This window comes from Panthera tigris, chromosome B1 (genome assembly GCF_018350195.1).
Source record: "Panthera tigris isolate Pti1 chromosome B1, P.tigris_Pti1_mat1.1, whole genome shotgun sequence".
In the NCBI taxonomy this organism is placed as follows: Eukaryota; Metazoa; Chordata; class Mammalia; order Carnivora; family Felidae; genus Panthera; species Panthera tigris.
In genome coordinates this window covers 49331650-49349402 of record NC_056663.1, presented here as the reverse complement: position 1 = coordinate 49349402, position 17753 = coordinate 49331650, and the positions used below count along the sequence as shown (strand labels likewise).

Here is a 17753-nt window from a genome sequence, read left to right as displayed (position 1 = left end):
CCCATCACCCATTTACCCCATCCCCCCACCCAACACCCCACCAGCAACCCTCAGTGTGTTCTCTGTATTTAAGAGTCTCTCATGGTTTGTCTCTCTCTCTGTTTTTATGTTTTTTTTGCTTCCCTTCCCTTATGTTCATCTGTTTTTTATCTTAAATTCCACGTATGAGTGAAATCATGTGATATTTGTCTTTCTCTGACTAACTTATACACTCTACACTAGCTTATACACTCTAGTTCCATCCACGTTGTTGTAAATGGCAAGAATTCATTCTTTTTCATCACTGAGTAATAGTCCATTGAATGAATATATATATATATACATATATGTATATATGTATATATATGTATATATGTATATATATGTATATATGTACATATATATGTATATGTACACACATATATGTATATATGTATATACGTACAAGTATATGTACATATATGTATATATGCGTATATACGTACATGTATATGTACATATATGTATATATGCGTATATACGTACATGTATATGTACATATATGTATATATGCGTATATACGTACATGTATATGTACATATATGTATATATGCGTATATACGTACATGTATATGTACATATATATATATATATATATATATATACACACCACATCTTCTTTATCCAATTAATTCTTTTTGGATGAGAGGGAAACTTCAGAGAGGGCACTTAAGCCCAGCTATCACCAGAGAAGATTGTTGAGAATGGGACCGCTGAGCACTATTGTAGGCCAGGGAGCAGCAAAGACCCAGAGGAATGAAGGAGCCACGTGTTGTGGGAAGCATGAGTCTTCCTGGGTGGCTGGAGGAAACAGGTGTGGGGTGGAAGGAGAGAGGCACAGAAGACAAGTTTGGAAAACTTAGGGATGGGCTTAAATACTACCCTTCCTGAGGAAGCTCAAAGGATAAGAAGGACTGGAGCATGTGATAGAGAGAGAAAGGGTGTCTTTAGGCAGAAGGAGCTCAGGAGCACAGGGTGGGAACACGGGAGGTGAGACATAAGACTGGAGCTGGAAGGGGACTGGGAAGGAGGGCTGGTATCGGTAAGTCATGAGCAACCCAGCACTGTAGAAGGATCCACTGGAGGATTTGTGCAGGTTTGTGCTAAATGAATGACTGAGGGCTGCAGAGCTCTGGACTGGATTTGAGTCAAGATCAGGATGATAGAATCAGGATGACAGCTTACAGATAATCAGCCTATGCCTGGATTTTACAGATAAGGAAATAAAGGCTCAGAGAAGGGAAGTAATTTGCCCAAGACCGCACAACTACTGAATGGCAGAATTTGAACCAGAGAGCAGGTTCCTACCTTCCCAGCTGAGGCTCTGTGTCTCCCCACAGGACCTCCCCTAACAGTTCTTTAAGATAAAGGCAGTCCCAGTGTCCTTCTCCTTGGTGGTCCGCTCAGGCCCGACCATGAGGGCCTTTGTTTCTACAGGGTCTCAGCTCTTGGAGTGGAATTGCCAACCTTGGCTAGTTCCAGGCTGGGTCCCGGGAGCAACAGCCTAGGGAGGCGGCTAGCCTCTCTCACCAGATGGAGCCATGGTTGCTGCCAGTTATGATACTCTGGGAAGCCAATCAAAGGCCACTCAGAACAGAGGAGCCAGCAGATCTGGCTCAGAACACCCGCTCTGAGGAGGTCCGGTTAAAGTGAAGGGACTGTTCCCAGCCTGCTCTGCTTGGCCTCAGCTCCCCTGCATTCTTGTGGTTTTGTGATATTCTCTCACAAGGAGTTACTAAAGACTCCCCTCTTTTCAGGGAGAACAGAACACCCTGCCCCCTCCCCTGTCTCTCCAGCTGCCAGCCTTGCCTTCCCTAAACTAAGAGTATTATGAATTTACATGTCCCTGGCTGCCACTTTGAAGTCCTGAGACTTTAGGCGTGTCACTTGAGCTCTGAGGCCTGTTCTCATCGCGGGGAGGGAGGATGTGGGGGTGGCTGTGGTACCACCACTCCTAAGCTCAGTTGCTCTAGGTTCGCTTTTTTGTGTCTTCTGCAACTCCAACTTTACCAAATCCCGGCAGCCAGAGCCTCTTGTAGGGTCTGAGACTTACAGGCCTCTTCTTATGTTAATAAACATTTATTAAGCACCTGCAGTTTGCCAGGACTGGGGAATACGAAGGTACAAGAGGCCCTGCCCTTCAGGAGTTTGGGGTCTGCTACTCTACAGTGTTCCACAGCCTGAGTGAATAGCTTAGTAGCTTCCCTAGTTAGATTGTAATTTGGGAAGTAGGAGGGAGCTGTTGATTTTACTTTCCTGCCTAAATGTGAGTCCATCCACATAGGGAGGAAGTTCAGGACCCATAGTCGTGTGGCCTTAAACTGGTCTTTTGCTTCTTGGGGCCTATTATCTTCTCTATAAAACAGTGACGTTTGTCTAACTCTAGAGATTTATGGTTTTAAAATAATGATCCATGAACAGAGGGTAGGTGATGTGGTGCAGGTGGGGGGCCTCTAAACCTTCCACCTCCAATTCAACTAAAGCAGTTCAATTTTTAAAAACCAATTGGAATTCTTCCTCAGCTTTCATTTGAAAAAAGCCTCCACTGCTAAAAACAAACTCAAAACCCACTACTCTAGGTCAAGATTTCTCAGGCTCAGCTGACATTTTGGGCCAGATAATTCTTTGTTGTGGGGTGCTGACCTGGGCATGGAAGGATGTTTATAGCATCCCTGGCCTCCACCCACTAACACCAACGCCAAGTCATAACAATTAAAAATGTCTCCAGAGACTGCCATTCTCAGGTACAGAGTTGCCCTGAGTTACGAACCATTGGCATAAAGCAAAATGATGATTTAATTAGCAAATCACAAACTTGTTACACCTTTATGTGCAAAGTGCTGTCCTGAGGAACCTCAAATAAACTCAGTCCCTGAGCTGGAACAACTTTTCATTTATATGGAGAAGTAAGACCAGTGAAATAATATGCCAAGAGAAATGTCACAAGGCAACACATAAAACCTGTCCCATAAAAGTTGCATAGCTAATAGAGCAATGATATTAATCATAAATTGTAATGTGCTCATTGGCCTTTGCAACTTGAATCATAAGGTTTCTGGCTCCTTGTCTCCACATGGTGGCAGTGTGCTGAATAGGCAGGGGCAGTCAAATATCAAAATGATGCCCTGTGGTGATAACTTTGGGGGCAATGCATGACCAGAACCAGTTCTGGAAAAACAATAATTTTCCCTAGAAGACAGCTGAGGTAAAGCAAGCCAGTGATGGATCTGGGACTGGAGGTCTGATTTCTTGAATTCTGTCAATCACTAATGCCACAGACATCTATGAAGCCTCTATTAGGGCCAAGTGCTGTACTGGAGGTGATGTAGATTCCAAGCTGTAAAGTGTAGCCACTTCTCATCAGGTCCCTTGCGGTTGCAGGGCGGCGGGGAGTGTGCAAAGAACTGATCCTGTACAATAGCTCTGTGAGGTACAATGGCAGGTAAGTCCAGGTGCTTGCTGTAGGATACAGAGGAGGGGGGGCCAACCCACCCTCAGGTGGCTGTTAGCAGTCTCAAAGAGCAGATGGAAGTCAAGCAGAGGCTGTGTGGCAAGTGCAAAGGTCCTGAGAGATAAAAGAGCAGGTCACACCTGAGAAACTTCGAGAAGCTCAGTCTGGCTGGTACATGGAGAGTGCCGTGGGGAGAGGTGAGAGGTGGGACTGGCAAAGAGATGGGGCAGAACATGGAGGCCACAAATGATACATGAAGAGACCACGTCCTCTACAACTGAGACACCATTTATGTTCTTAAACCTGTTGTGGTTATGTTTCACAGACCATTGATAAGTGCTCAGTGATCTGGCTGATCAGTGACATCGAAAGAGTTTCTGGAGGGAGAGCCCATGAAGACCTTTTGAATGAGAGCATCAAAGCCTGCCAAAGGGGCTTCTGCAGGGACGTTGCCCTGGTGGTCACCAAGACTGACAAACTCCACCTGCTGGAGTATCTAAGGTACCGTGCTGGGTTTGTAGGCCTGTGGGCTTTCCTCCATGGGCCCCGACTACTGTAACAACAGAGCCTTGACCCCTGGGCGTTTCAGACTTAGAGAAGTGACTGCTGCGGATGAAAGAGGAGTCTGGGTGGCTTCCTGGGATATCAGGACCCTTGAGCAGATTGTCTTGGGAATCTAAACCGTTGGGGACCCTCCTCCAGTGAAGCTGCTTAATACTCAATAGGCTGTGGCCTATATAGCTCCAGGGGAGCCACTCATGTATATGAGATGCAAAGAGCACCTCCTGGAGGTGTGCAGTGTGATGGTCCTCCCTGCCCCCCACAGATACGGAAGTGTAGATGCCCCCACAGCTAGTTGGCACTTTGTATAGTACTGTCTGGCACGGTACAGCTTTGAAGTGTCAGATTCTGTTTCAGATTTTAAGATTTGCTCCCATTTGGAGCAAGTTCTCCAAGTTTCAGAACTTTGGCCAAAAGTAGCAGGATTCTTACAGAGTCATACTCAGACAAAATTTTAATGGAAGGTAAGCATTTTAGAGTTTAATAGATGTTAAAATGTCCTGATTTTCATGTAGACCTCTGTACCCCCATACCCAGGAGAGCTATAATTTATTTTCTATATGGCACACTTTGAAGGTGGAAAGGGGGTGTTATTAACTCTTACAGAGAAGCAGCTGGTATAAACTGGTCTGTCCTGGGTGCGCGGGGCATATGGTCACCAGATGTAACATTGTTAATGCTTCTCTGCTCTAAAAAGAGGATCTCTACCTGTCACCTGTCATCTCCCCCACACCCACTGAAACTTGAATTCTCCAGGAATTCACTAAGCAGAGACAACTTCCTGGATGAAGAAATAGGCCAAGGCTTTTCCTCCAACTTCTCACTTTCATGGCCTAGGTTGGAACTTCAGCTTTGTTTGTTTTCCCCCCTGAAGATTCCCTTCACCCCACCGCCCCCCACCCCATAATAGTATCTCCAGTTCTCCCTTCCCACGCCAGTTCTGCAACTAAACATAATTCAGTCAAACTTATGAAACCTTTATTGAGCATGGTGGTAGGGGCTGCAGATTCAGAGAGGCATATTGCCTAGTCACTGAGATCACTGACTTAAAAGAGGGTTAAAGATTATAAGAGAAGGACACACTGGGGCACCTGGGTGGCTCATTCAGTTAAGTGTCCAACTCTTGATTTCAGCTCAGATCGTGATTTTGTGGTTTGTGAGATCGAGCTCGGTGCTGACAGTGCTGAGCCTGCTTGGGATTCTCTCTCTCTGCTCCTCTTTCTCTCTCTCTCTCTCAAAATAAATAAATAAACATTTAAAAAAAAAATAAGAGAGGGACAAAGTACTATGGGAGAGACTGGGCCAGTGGGCGAGGTCACGGAAAATTCTACCACCAGCAAAACATTGAGAAATAAAGACACTTTTTTCAAATGGACCCTGGAGGTGGATCAGAAGAGGGTACATGTGGACCAAAGAAAGTGTATGTAAAGGTATTAAGGTATATACTGCTCTCAGGGAAAGTTGAAAGACTGCCATGACACACAATAAGTTAAGTAATTGTTATAATTTTCATTTCAGGGAAAGAAAAGTGGGAAATGTAAGTATGGACTACTTTTATTTTTATTTTTTGAGCTCTGTTGGGATATAATTGATATACAAAAAATTGCACACGTTTAATGTAAACATCTTAGTGAGTTTGGACATATGCGTGAACTAGTTATTTTTAAATAATACTTTTCATGATTAATATTATAAAATTTGAACACATGCACACTTGTCTGGGCCAAACGAAGATACATTGCCAAAAGAGATGTGCGTCTTATCGCTGTATCGCTCTTGATAACCCTGGACTCTTTGCCATGCTTTCCTTTCTCTTCCCAATCTAGCAAGCTATTCAAAGTCAGCGAGAGGCCGTTTTAGAAAGAAATGAAGTGATAAAACTACAAAGGAATAGAATTCTCAAGGAAAAACTAAAGGTGAGTTAACAGATTTGCCTATGTATTTTTTTCTGTTTTCAACCACTCACATTTGTCTATTTGGTCTTGCATTGTAGCTATGCCAAAAGCTTTGGAGTAGACAGTTTGGACTTAACTTAGTTCTACTGATGAATAACTTTGTGACCTTAGGCAAATTACCATTCCTCTCTGAGCCTCCACTTTCTCATCTGTAAAATTGGGAAATGATAGTATCTACCTCCTGTGGTTGTTGGAAGGATTGAATGAGCATATGGTCTACTGAGAAATATGAGCAGGTAAAATCAGAGATCACCACACTGTTTGAGGGTGATCCGCTGTAGGAATGCATTGAATGCTGAGGGAAACACAGAAAGATGCACGGATCACACTGGCAGTCCAGGGCAGGTGGGGTGGTGGGGTGGTGCTGCAGAGAGGTGCAGGGAAAACTCACACTCTTGAGCAGAATTTTAAAGAGCCAGTAGTCGTTAGTAAGATGAACAAGCGAGAGAAAGGGCCTTCTGCAAGAGGTTTGGGAGATAAAGTCTGAGCTGTGTTTGTCAAACTTGAGAAATTGTTCTGCGGGAATCTTGGTGTTTTGTTAAATTATTTTTGTTATTCTATCACAGAAATCGTTATAAACATAAAACTCCTTACTGTAATAGTCTCTTACTACTATAAAACTGAAACCAATTTTAAGATAAAATATTAATGAAACATAGAAGTGGTACATCAGGGTTAGTATAATGTGATAGATGTTTTTGGTTTTGCTGAAACTAAATCTTCAGTGCTGGGTAATAGTGAAAACATATGGCCTGCTGTCCAGTTCCATATTTAATTGCATTCCATATTTTGAATTCAATTACGTTGATGCAGAAAATCATCTGATGTACAGTGTGGAGCTGAAACTTTCAAAGCTTTTGTTTCTAATTCAGAATAGTCAGATTTCATACTCAAGCCAAAATCTTTGACCAAGCAATTCTTGAATACTGGTTTTAATGAGGCAATAACTGAGGAAAGCTGTTCCTATTCTCTTTAATTGTTCTTGTTGGCATTACAGAAATATGCATTTAATGAGTGCCTGGTCATATTGTTTCTGGAAACAAAAACACAAAATACTTCAATACACAATCCACAACTATATTTATTGCTAATAATGCTAATGATAAATTTATTGCTAACAAATGCTAATAAATGTTGGTGCATATGAGATGGGGTCTGGACAACAGTGAGCCAACTTGTGGGGTGACTGCAGTTCTGACTATTACGGTCAAGTCCTTTTGAGGTCTGCACACCCTCACCTCTGACGGCCAGGCCATCTGATGGCCTTAATTCTCTAACCACTTTACTTCAGTCTGACTTAATACGAAAGCTTAACTTGTACTGTATGCCTTCTCATGGAGCAAATTTAATGTTAGTCATAGAAAATATGAGACACAAGTTGATTGTAAGATAGTCATTTGTATAGATGTCCATGCTTATTTTTTATTATAAAAATAAAAATTAGGAAACAATAGTATAGGAAAAATGACGGACCCCCGGAGGCTACATTTATGGACCTCAATTTGGAAATGCTATGTATTTTAGAAAGATTGTTATTAAGTATAATGGATGGGGGAGGGGCGAGTGAAGGTTGGATCTGGGGAGACCAGTTGGAGGTTGTTCCTGTAATCAAAGCTGGAAGCACTAAGAGCCTGAACTAGGCAGTCACTGTAGGACTAGGGGAGAGGAGATGCATTCAAGAGATGTTAGGGAGCTCACATCTATATGTCTGGATGACTAATTGTATGTGGCAGGTGGAAGAGAGCTGGGTGTTTGCATTCTCATGTATGTCCTTTTACCTACAGTATATTACCTTTGCTTCAGAGTACCTGTAAAGAAAGCCATACTACTCCCATGTGTCTCCCTTTTGCTCTCATGCTGGCAACACACTCATAATACTTCTTCTTTTAAGTTGAAGTCGTTGATGCACAATATTATATTAGTTTCAGGTATACAGTGTAGTGATTTGACAATTCTATATAGTACAAAATGATCACCACAAAATAAGTCTAGTTACCATCTGTTAGCTGTTATTACAATATATAGTACTATTGACTGTGTGCCCTATGCTGTACTTTAAAGCCCCATGACTTGTTTAGTTTGTAACTGCAATTTTGTACCTCTTAATCCCCTTCACCTATTTTTCCCATCCTTCCATCTACCCCCACTTTGGCAACCACCAGTTTGTTCTCTGTATTTGTGAGTCTGTTTCTATTTTGTTTTGTTTGTTCATTTGTTTTGTTTTTTACATTCCACAAATAAGTGAAATCATATGATAGTCATCTTCCTCTGTCTGACTTATTTCATTTAGTGTAATATCCAGTAGGTGCATCCACGTTGTTGCAAATGGCAACATTTCATTCTTTTTTATGGCTGAGTAATATTCCACTGTACATATGTATAACCTATCGTTTTTATCCATTCATCCATCAAGAGACATTTAGGTTGTTTCCATATCTTGCCTACTATAAATAAAGTCGCAGTGAAATAGGGGTGCGTGTATCTTTTCAAATTAGTGCTTTCATTTTCTTCATACAAATACCCAGAAGTGGAATTTCTGGATCACATGGTATTTCATTTCTATTTTTAATTTTTTCAGATACCTCCATACTGTTTTCCAGAGTGGATGTACCAATTTACATTCCCACCAACAGTGCATGAGGGTTTCCTTTTCTCCACATCCTCCCTAACACTTGTTACTTCTTATATTTTTGATACTCACCATTCAGACTAGTAAAAGGTGATATCTTGTGGTTGTAATTAGCATTTCCATGGTGAGTAGTGATGTTGAGCGTTTTTCATGTGTCTGTTGACCACCTATATGTTTTCTTTGGAAGAATGTCTATCCAGTTCCTCTACCCATTTTTAAAATTAATTAATTAATTAATTAATTTTAAATTTTAGTTAGTTAACATACAGTGCAGTATTGGTTTCAGGAGTAGAATTCAGTGATTCATCACTTACATACAACACCCAGGGCTCATGCCAACAAGTGCCCTCCTTAATGCCCATCACCCATTTAGCCCATCCCCCCACCCCCAGCAACCCTCAGTTTGTTCTCTATCACTAAGTCTCTTGTGGTTTGTTTCCCTCTCTTCTCTCCCCCCTTCCCATATGTTTATGTTTTGTTTCTTAAATTCCACATATGAGTGAAATCATATGGCATTTGTCTTTTTCTGATTGACTTATTTCGCTTAGCATAATACATTCTAGCTCTATCCATGTCATTGCAAACAGCAAGATTTCATTTTTTGATGGCTGAGTAATGTTCTATCATATATAAATACCATATCTTCCTTATCCATTCATTAATTGATGGACATTTCCTCTACCCATTTTTAATTGGATTCTTTGTTTCATTTGGTGTGCCCTTTCATGAGCTCTCTATATATTCTGGATATTAACCCCTTATCAGACATATGATTTGCAAATATCTTCTTCCATTCAGTAGGTTGCCTTTTTGTTTTATTGACAGTTTCCTTCTCTGTGCAAAAGCTTTTCAGTTTAATGTAGTCCCAATCATTTATTTTTGCTTTTGTTGTCCTTGCCAGAAGAGATAGATCCAAAAAAATATTGCTAAGACCAATGTCCAAAAGTTTACTGCCTATGTGTTCTTTTAGGAGTTTTATGGCTTTAGATCTTATATTTAGGTCTTTAATCCATTTTGAGCTTATTTTTGTAGACGGTATAAGGAAGTAGTTTAGTTTCATTCTTTTGCATGTAGCTGTCCAGCTTTCCCAATACCATTTATTGAAGAGACTGTGTTTTCCCCATTGTATATTCTTGGCTCTTTTGTTGCAGATTAATTGACCATACAAGCATAGGTTTATTTCTGGCTCTCTATTCTCTTCCATTGATCTGTGTGTCTGTTTTTGTGCCAGTATCATACTGTTTTGATGACTGTAGTTTTGTAGTATAGTTGGAAGTCTGGATGCATGATACCTTCAGCTTTGTTCTTCTTTCTCCAGCTGCTTTTGCTATTTGGGGCCTTTTGTGCTTCCATTCAAATTTTAGTACTTTTTGTTCTAGTTCTGTGAAAAATGTTGTTGGTATTTTGATAGGGATTACATTGAATCTGTAGATTGCCTTGGGCAGTGTGGACATTTTAATGATATTGATTTTTTCAATCCATGCTAACACACTTAACAATACTTCTGATACCCGTAAGGTGCCTGGGTGGCTCAGTCAGTTAGGCGTCCAACTTCGGCCCAAGTAATGATCTCGCTGTCCTCGAGTTCGAGCCCTGCAACAGGCTCTGTGCTGACAGCTCAGAGCCTGGAACCTGCTTCGGATTCTGTGTCTCCCTTTCTCTCTGCCCCTTTTCCACTCATGCTCTGTCTTTTTCTCTCAAAAATAAACATTGAAAAAAAAAAACACAACAATTCTTCTGACACCCATGTTGGGATTTTCTCCCACATCGAGCAATTCTCTGTGACACTAGCAGGGTATCTTGCAATTTAACTCAATCTGACAATATCTTCCAGGACATAGCATCAGATCCAACAGGTTAAGGGCTTAGTCCCACAAGACTGCCCCCTACTTCAAATGCCAGATGCAAACAGTAGGTCCTCAGTTTACTCACAACTTCTGTCTGACTTGGCTGCAAATTGAAGGTCCCCATGACCTTCTCCCCCTTGGATTTGATTATTTGCTAGAACAGCTCACAGAGTGCAATGAGAGAATTACTTACATTTACCAGTTTTTTGTATAATAAAGGATATGATAAAAGATACAGATGAAGAGATATATAGGGAAAGTTCTGAGAGGTTCCCAAATGCAAGAACCTCTGTCCCTGAAGAGTTGGAGCATATCACCCTCCTGGTATGTGGATGCATTCACCAACCTAGAAGCTCTCTGAACCCCATATTGTTGGGGTTTTATGGAGGCTTTCTCACATAGGGCATCATCAATTACTCTATTTCTATCCCCTCTACCCTCTCTGAAAAATGGAGGGTGGGGCTGAAAATTCCAAACTTCTAATAGCTTGATCTTTCTGTGACCAGCCCCCACTCAGGAGCTCACCCAGAGTTGCCTCATTGGAAAAAAAAAAAAAAAATCCTCCCATCACTTGGAAAATTCCAAGGGATTTAGGAACTCTGTGTCAGGTACTAGAGTCAAAGACCAAATATAAGATCTAGAGATGCTTCAGAGCACTGGGTGACTCAGTTGGTTAAGCGTCCGACTCTTGGTTTCAGCTCAGTTCATGATCTCATGGTTCGTGGGTTTGAGCCCCATGTCAGGCCTATGCTGACAGTGCAGAGCCTGCTTGGGATTCTCTCTCTCCCTCTCTCTCTCTGCCCCTCCCCTGCTTGTTCTCTCTTTCTCTCAAAATAAACAAATAAACATAAAAGAAGAATAAGAGATGCTTCTAGTGCTCTTATCACTTAGGAAATGACGATGATTTTTGGAACTCTATGCTGAAAACTGGGGTCAAAGACTAAACATTAGAACAAAGGATTCTCCTATCACTCCTAATTACAAGGAATTTAGGAGTCCTGGGTCAGGAACCAGTGGCAGAGACCAACACATATATATTTCTTATTAATATTACTTATTTTTCTTAGTTTGAAGGTTATAATGGGCTCATGGCTTTTCATAGAATTATTGTGTTCTTTTTGATGTTCAAGTTCATATCTCGGCCAACAGGAGCCCATAATTTAAGCTGGATCTTTTTAGCCTTACCCAGACACTTTTAAAAACATTTTTGCTCTTTGGCAACAACAAAATACTCAGGCCCCTTTTATTTTTCCCTGCCCTAAGACATGGACCTACTACTCTCAAAGACACTTGGGTTTCATTTAGTAAAGAATAATATTAAAAATAAGACTTGGGGTGGTAGGGGTTCATATTAAATGATTTAATACAAGTAGAAGAAGTGGACAGGGTGATATCACTGCAAAATTATTTTAATGACGGAGCTAGAAAAGAAAGATGTTTTGAAAATTGAGTCATGATTCGTATTACTGATCTCCAGCTTTGCTATCTCTTTTTGATGCCGCTTCTATCTAGTATCCCTTCTATTTTTAAAAAACTTTTTAAAAATTTTTTCATTTATTTGAGTGAGAGAGAGAGAGAGAGAGAGAGAGAGAGAGAGGGAATGAGTGGGGGAAGGTAAGAGAGAGAGGGGGACAGAAGATCTGAAGCGGGCTCTGTGCTGACAGCAGAGAGCCCGATGCGGGGTTAGAACTCAGGAATCATGAGATCATGACCTGAGCCAGAGTTGCTTAACTGATTGAACCACCCAGGTGCCCCTAGTATCCCTTCTATTTTGAGCTACAGGTTTCTTCTCTCTCATATACAAAATATTCTTACAAACTGTGGTAATAAACAATGTGTGTGAATTACAACAGTGACTAATCTTTCCATAGGACAATTTGGTGAGTGTCCACTTACCTCTTGCTGTATCCAGCAAGGTCGTATCCACCTACCTTCCAGCTGTAATGACATCTCTTTTGTAATAAAATGGAACCTGCATACTGTAGTCACTTCACTGGCACCATAAAAATATTTCTCTGCACTATAATAACAAGCACAAGGGTTAACTAATCTTCAATGATTTTTAGAAGAGATATACAAAATTTAGAGCAAGGTTTTAAGTAATGTAAATACTTAGACACAGCTAGGCATACTTCTTGCTTTCACCTGTTTTAAACCCTACTTAAATTTAATTCCGTATCAATTTTATCTTCCAGTGGAAGATAGTTTCAACATTCCTAAACTGTTTTCCCAAAGTCAAAACGCTATCAGAAAGGAAAAAAGTTAATTGTGGCAAATCTTCTGTATAATTTCAGCCCTGTCTGCAGTGTGTGAGGCTTCTGGAAGCCTACCCAGGTATATCTATTCCAGCCTTGACTACACGGGCTTACCACTTGCCAGACATGTGGTCTCTGGACTCACTCAGCTCTTCTGTGTCTTTGCATCAGGAAGAGACTGATGACTCTCTATGGTGTTCTACTGCCCCCAAACCTATGCACACACATGCACACTTTGTGATTTTTCTCTTTTCTTTTAAGTGAGAAAAATGAAGATTATGGAACAATATTTATGTATACTTCTAGTATTACTTCTCTGTGGTGATGATTTTTCTAATAAAAAAAACCCATTTACTCACATTCTTAATTCCTTGCCATTTAAAACCATCATTTACTTAAACACTACTCTGCTTTTAAATGTATCTGATTACTCACTAACCACCCAGCTAAGAAATTGTACTTTTTTACACAACATTTGCCCAGTGTTGTGGTGTTTAGGTAAATATATAACAACCAGATCTCTGTTTAAAAATAAAAGAAGAAGGGGTGCCTGGGTGGCTCAGTCTGTTGAGCATCCGACTTTGACTTGGGTCACGATCTCTCTTGCAGCTCGTGAGTTCGAGCCCCGCGTCGGGCTCTGTGCTGACAGCTCGGAGCCTGGAGCCTGCTGTGGATTCTGTGTCTCCCTCTCTCTCTCTGCCCTTCCTCATTTGCACTCTGTCTCAAAAATAAGTAAACATTAAAAATTTTTAAACAAACAAATAAATAAAAGAAGCAAACCCCAAAAGTCCTGATTTCTAGCACTTGCTGATTCCCACCATTGCCAATTTCAAGCCACCAGGGTGATGTCACTAAAGGTGGAATTGGGGAGAGCCATGTGCCATGGCTCTCATGTGCTGGTGCAGCACATCACTGCCTTTGCTGGAGTTGTGCTTTTTTTCTTACCATAAAGCCTGCAGTACTTTTCCCCTCTGTGAACACTTTGGTACACTTTAAACCATTTTCTCTATACATTTCCTTCTAGAATTGGTATTTTTATTTATTTTAAAAATCTTATTTATGTTGGGTGTGGGTTGAGAGAGAGAGAGAGAGAGAGAGAGACAGAGAGAGAGACAGAGACAGAGAGAAGGAGAGAGGGAGAGAGAGAATCCCAAACAGGCTCCATACTATTGGTGCAGAGTGTGACATGGGGCTCGAACTCCCGAACCGTGAGATCATGACCTGAGCCGAAATCAAGAGTCGGACACTTAACCTACTGAGCTGCTCAGGCACCCCTAAAACTTCTATTTTTACCTCCTGAGAGAATAGTTTCCATGTAGCAGTTTTCTTACAACTTCCAACCTTATGAGGCCTGGACAGATAGGAAGACCTGACGTACAAGGTGTTGTGTGTTCTTTAAGGGGCTGTTGCAGCACCGAAAGTTAGTGAACTGAAATTTGCGGAAGGCTCTTGTAAGGCCTGTGCATTATTTCCTTTACCATGTTTGAGTATTCTGTTCTCCGTGTGCCGCTCTCACTTCAGAGAAAACTGCCCGCCGACTCCAAGGTTCTGGAAGCCTCCGATCTCGTGTACACAGTCAGCGCCCAGGAGTACTGGCAACAGGCTCTTCTCACCGAGGAGGAAACTGGTAATTGATACATTTTTTATCTCAGTCTCTAAAATTCTCAAGAATGAGCTCTGAATTTCCCTCTCTAGAACTTTCTGCGCCACATTTCCAGCTTGCCACAGTTTCTGTACCTATTAGCAAATGTATTTGTTTTTCTCTCTGCATTGTGGTGCCTGAGACAATTCCTCTTTCATCCAAAGTCTACCAAGAGTTGGTAGAGGTCAGTGATTGGGTTGTCCTTTCTCAGTGTTTGGCTTGAGATTCCTCACTCACCCAGCTACAGGTATTAGTATTTACTGAGCTTCTGTTGTATGCTCTGTCTCTGAGGAGGAAGAAGCAGAAGACATGACCCCTTTCTTGTCAGAATTTAAAATCTACATGAGCAAATGCTAAGCCATGTGTAAAACATTAAGGTAAAAATAAAGCTTGGTTAAATGGTGCTGTGAGTACAAATCCAAAGAACCTAAAAGTCTGTGTGACTGGAGCACTCAGTGAAAAGTGGGCAAGCAGGCAGGACCCGAGCTTGACGAGACCTGCTTCGAGTTAGCAGGCATTCTGCTTTGGGTGAGACCTGCTTCTCTCTCTCTCTCTGTCCCTGGTGGGATTCCCTCTGTCTCTCTGCCCCTCACTCATTTTCACCCTGTCTCTCTCTCAAAAAAAAAAAAAAAAGAATTTCCACTTATGGGAATAATGGGGGAAAAGGTAGGAAGAGTCTGTTACCTTCTGATGAACACAGCATTAGGACTAACATGAGTTTCTAAACCAGAATCCCACTCAGCAGAGGTTCTCATCCTTTCTACAGCAGGCATGAGCGATTTTCATGTTAAGGGTTATTTGATATAGATGGAGAAGTCTAGGGTGACTGAAGAGCTGAGTATCTCGGATTGTGGGCACCTTTGATTCAACTATTCTGGTAAGTAGCAGGCCAAAGGGAAGTGCCAATGTTTTTAAGCAGCCTGCACTTTTCTAATTACTTTGACTTGTACTGCTAAATAAAATTAGGAGTTAGGAGGCTAACTTCCTTATTGTTGATCCTAGACATGGAGAAAATACCCTCAGAAAAGCTGGTGTAGTGAGTGGGCAGTCAGCCCATGTAGGACCTCAACTGTGGTTAATTCAGACTGCCATTCTGATCTGTTAATTTTTGTGGATTCTATTTGCTGTGAACTCTGGCCTTTTAAAATGGTTTGTGCTGCCTGTGAATTCCAGAAATCCCCAAGTTAAGAGGCTATATCAGGAAAAGGCTCTTGGACAAGAAGAGGAGGATGGTGACCAAGTATGTTACTGAAGCCTTTGGTCTGTTGGTTCTCACGGACAGTTTCAACTGCATGGAAAACCTGCCGGTATGAGAGATACCTGTGCATGTATATTCTGCCTCCCAACCTGAGCAGAACATTCCCTTTTGCAAAGCTAGAAAAATAACTTACGATAATTTTTCTTTTCATATCAAAGGAAGATACTAAGCCCAGAAATTCAAAGGGGACAAAAAGATAATTAGGGGGTTAAAATTGTGACATTTGAGTAAAAAAAGAAACAAATAATATTTTACATGGGTTGAGAGGAAAATGTAAAATCAATCAGCAGCTGCTTTTACCTCTCCTGAGACTTGAAGAAGATGGAATGTGTTTAAGTGATAACAGAAGTGATTTGTTTCAATCTAGTAGAATATTGGCAATTCTTGGTTATCCTACCAAGGAATGGCTCCAGTCCAAAAACTTTTTCATCTGTCTATGGATTTCCCTTATGCCTTGGTGCCATCAGAATCTCAAACTCAGAGCAGCCTAGCAAAATAATGTGAGGAAGGGATCTAGGAGGGACATTCAGCGAAGAGTTTATGTATTTATCTTCATGATCTAGAATGCAGACCTTCTGAATGGGCAGTTCAAAATTACTTTTCTCATAGTAATGGACAAATTTATCTCTTTGGTGGGTGGCTCTTTTTTTTTTTTTTTTTTTTTTTTTACCCTAAAATAAGATGGATAGGCTGCTAGGTTAGAGGTTGGGGAGAGTTTGGGAGAAAGATCTGTTGCTGCAATCAGTCACCAAGTGCACTGCTTCTTTGTGAGGGACTGAATATACAAGTAGGAAGTCATATGTTAAACCAGAACTCTGGGGGCACCTGGTGGCTTAGTTTTTTAAGTGTCTGACTCTCGGTTTTGGCTCCGGTCATGAGCTCACAGTTCATGGGTTCTGACCCTGTATTGGGCTCTACACTCGCAGTGCAGAACCTGCTTGGGATTCTTTCTCTCTCTCTCTCTCTACCCCTCCCCTGCTCTCACTCTATCAAGATAAATAAATAAACTTAAAAAAAAAACAAAAAAATCAGAACTCTGACTCACAGCCTGTAGCAACCTGCCTAGGAAACCAGCCCCTTATCTACAATAATGAGCTTAGGAAGGCAGCCTGCTATAAGTTAGACTCATAGGGAGTCAGACTGCTATCTGACTCCAAGAAGCTAAGCAATAATGTCTATAACAATTAGCCCCAAATGGGCTGATGGGTTAATAATCGACACTTTCCTAATCTACATCCCTGCTTCCAGCCAGAGAAGCCAAATATGTACCCTACCGAATCATATAGGATCCTTGCTTCTAGTTAGCCCACCCACAGCTTCCCTGTGCCAGCGACCTCAGATGGGAGCATACCTGAAGACTTCCCACTCCTCTGCTTGCCTTTGAGTCTCTGCCAAACCCAAGTGATGGTGACTGACTCTCTTGCTACAGCAAGTTCTGAATAAATAGCCTTTGCAGGTTCTCATTTGGTTGGTGTTTATTTCCACACTTGCTTTCAGCCATCAGATTTGCACAACCAAACTGTCCAATTTCTTGTCATGCAGAAGGAGGTAGGGCCAGAGAAAGTGAACCAGTAGGGCTCTATGAGAGTTCAAGGGGCTGGTCCTGAGAATGTGGGTAGGTATACCCAGTTTGGCCCCATGGAGTGGCCAGGAGGAGCAGATAATGGGGACCTGACCTCAATGTGAAGAGTAAGCAATGCCAACTGTAGACGGCATCTGCAGTTTTGGTCAAATATCTACGTTAAAAAAATTCTATATAAAAGTGATATATAGAGAGAGGTTCCCTGTCTTTTTCATCATGTTTCTTATGCCTCATTTTGGCTTAGTTCTGTGACAAAAAAAAAAAAAAACCCAAAAACTAAAAAAAATAAAACAAAGCATAAAACAACCTCCTGGAATCTGAGATTCTCTAATTTGACTTTGTCCCCTGAAATATCAGGGAAGCATTTGACCTTCTAACTTCCCGAAAAAGTTCTTCAGGGTGAAAATCGCCTCTCTGCCCAGCAAAAGATTGCTTTTGGAAGTGCTGATGGAAAACAAATCAGATGTGGTGCCGTGTGCAGTTGGTTTGTTTTACAAACACAAGGACGAGGCATTTTGCAATCAAACTCAGAAGTGCCCCCCCCCCCCATGCTCT

The 17753-nt window shown here is 41.4% G+C and overlaps 1 protein-coding gene across 6 annotated transcripts in view; it reads left to right on the top strand.

The window, feature by feature from the left end:
- NUGGC (nuclear GTPase, germinal center associated) overlaps nucleotides 1–17753 on the top strand; it is a 56075-nt gene that overhangs the window by 22750 nt on the left and 15572 nt on the right. For all 6 annotated transcript variants that reach the window (XM_042983527.1, XM_042983530.1, XM_042983529.1 and 3 more), the window contains 5 exons: nucleotides 3795–3970; nucleotides 5549–5567; nucleotides 5857–5946; nucleotides 14238–14343; nucleotides 15532–15665. In XM_042983527.1, coding sequence (XP_042839461.1) covers nucleotides 3795–3970; nucleotides 5549–5567; nucleotides 5857–5946; nucleotides 14238–14343; nucleotides 15532–15665 — 525 coding nt within the window. The remainder of the gene's footprint in view (nucleotides 1–3794; nucleotides 3971–5548; nucleotides 5568–5856; nucleotides 5947–14237; nucleotides 14344–15531; nucleotides 15666–17753) is intronic.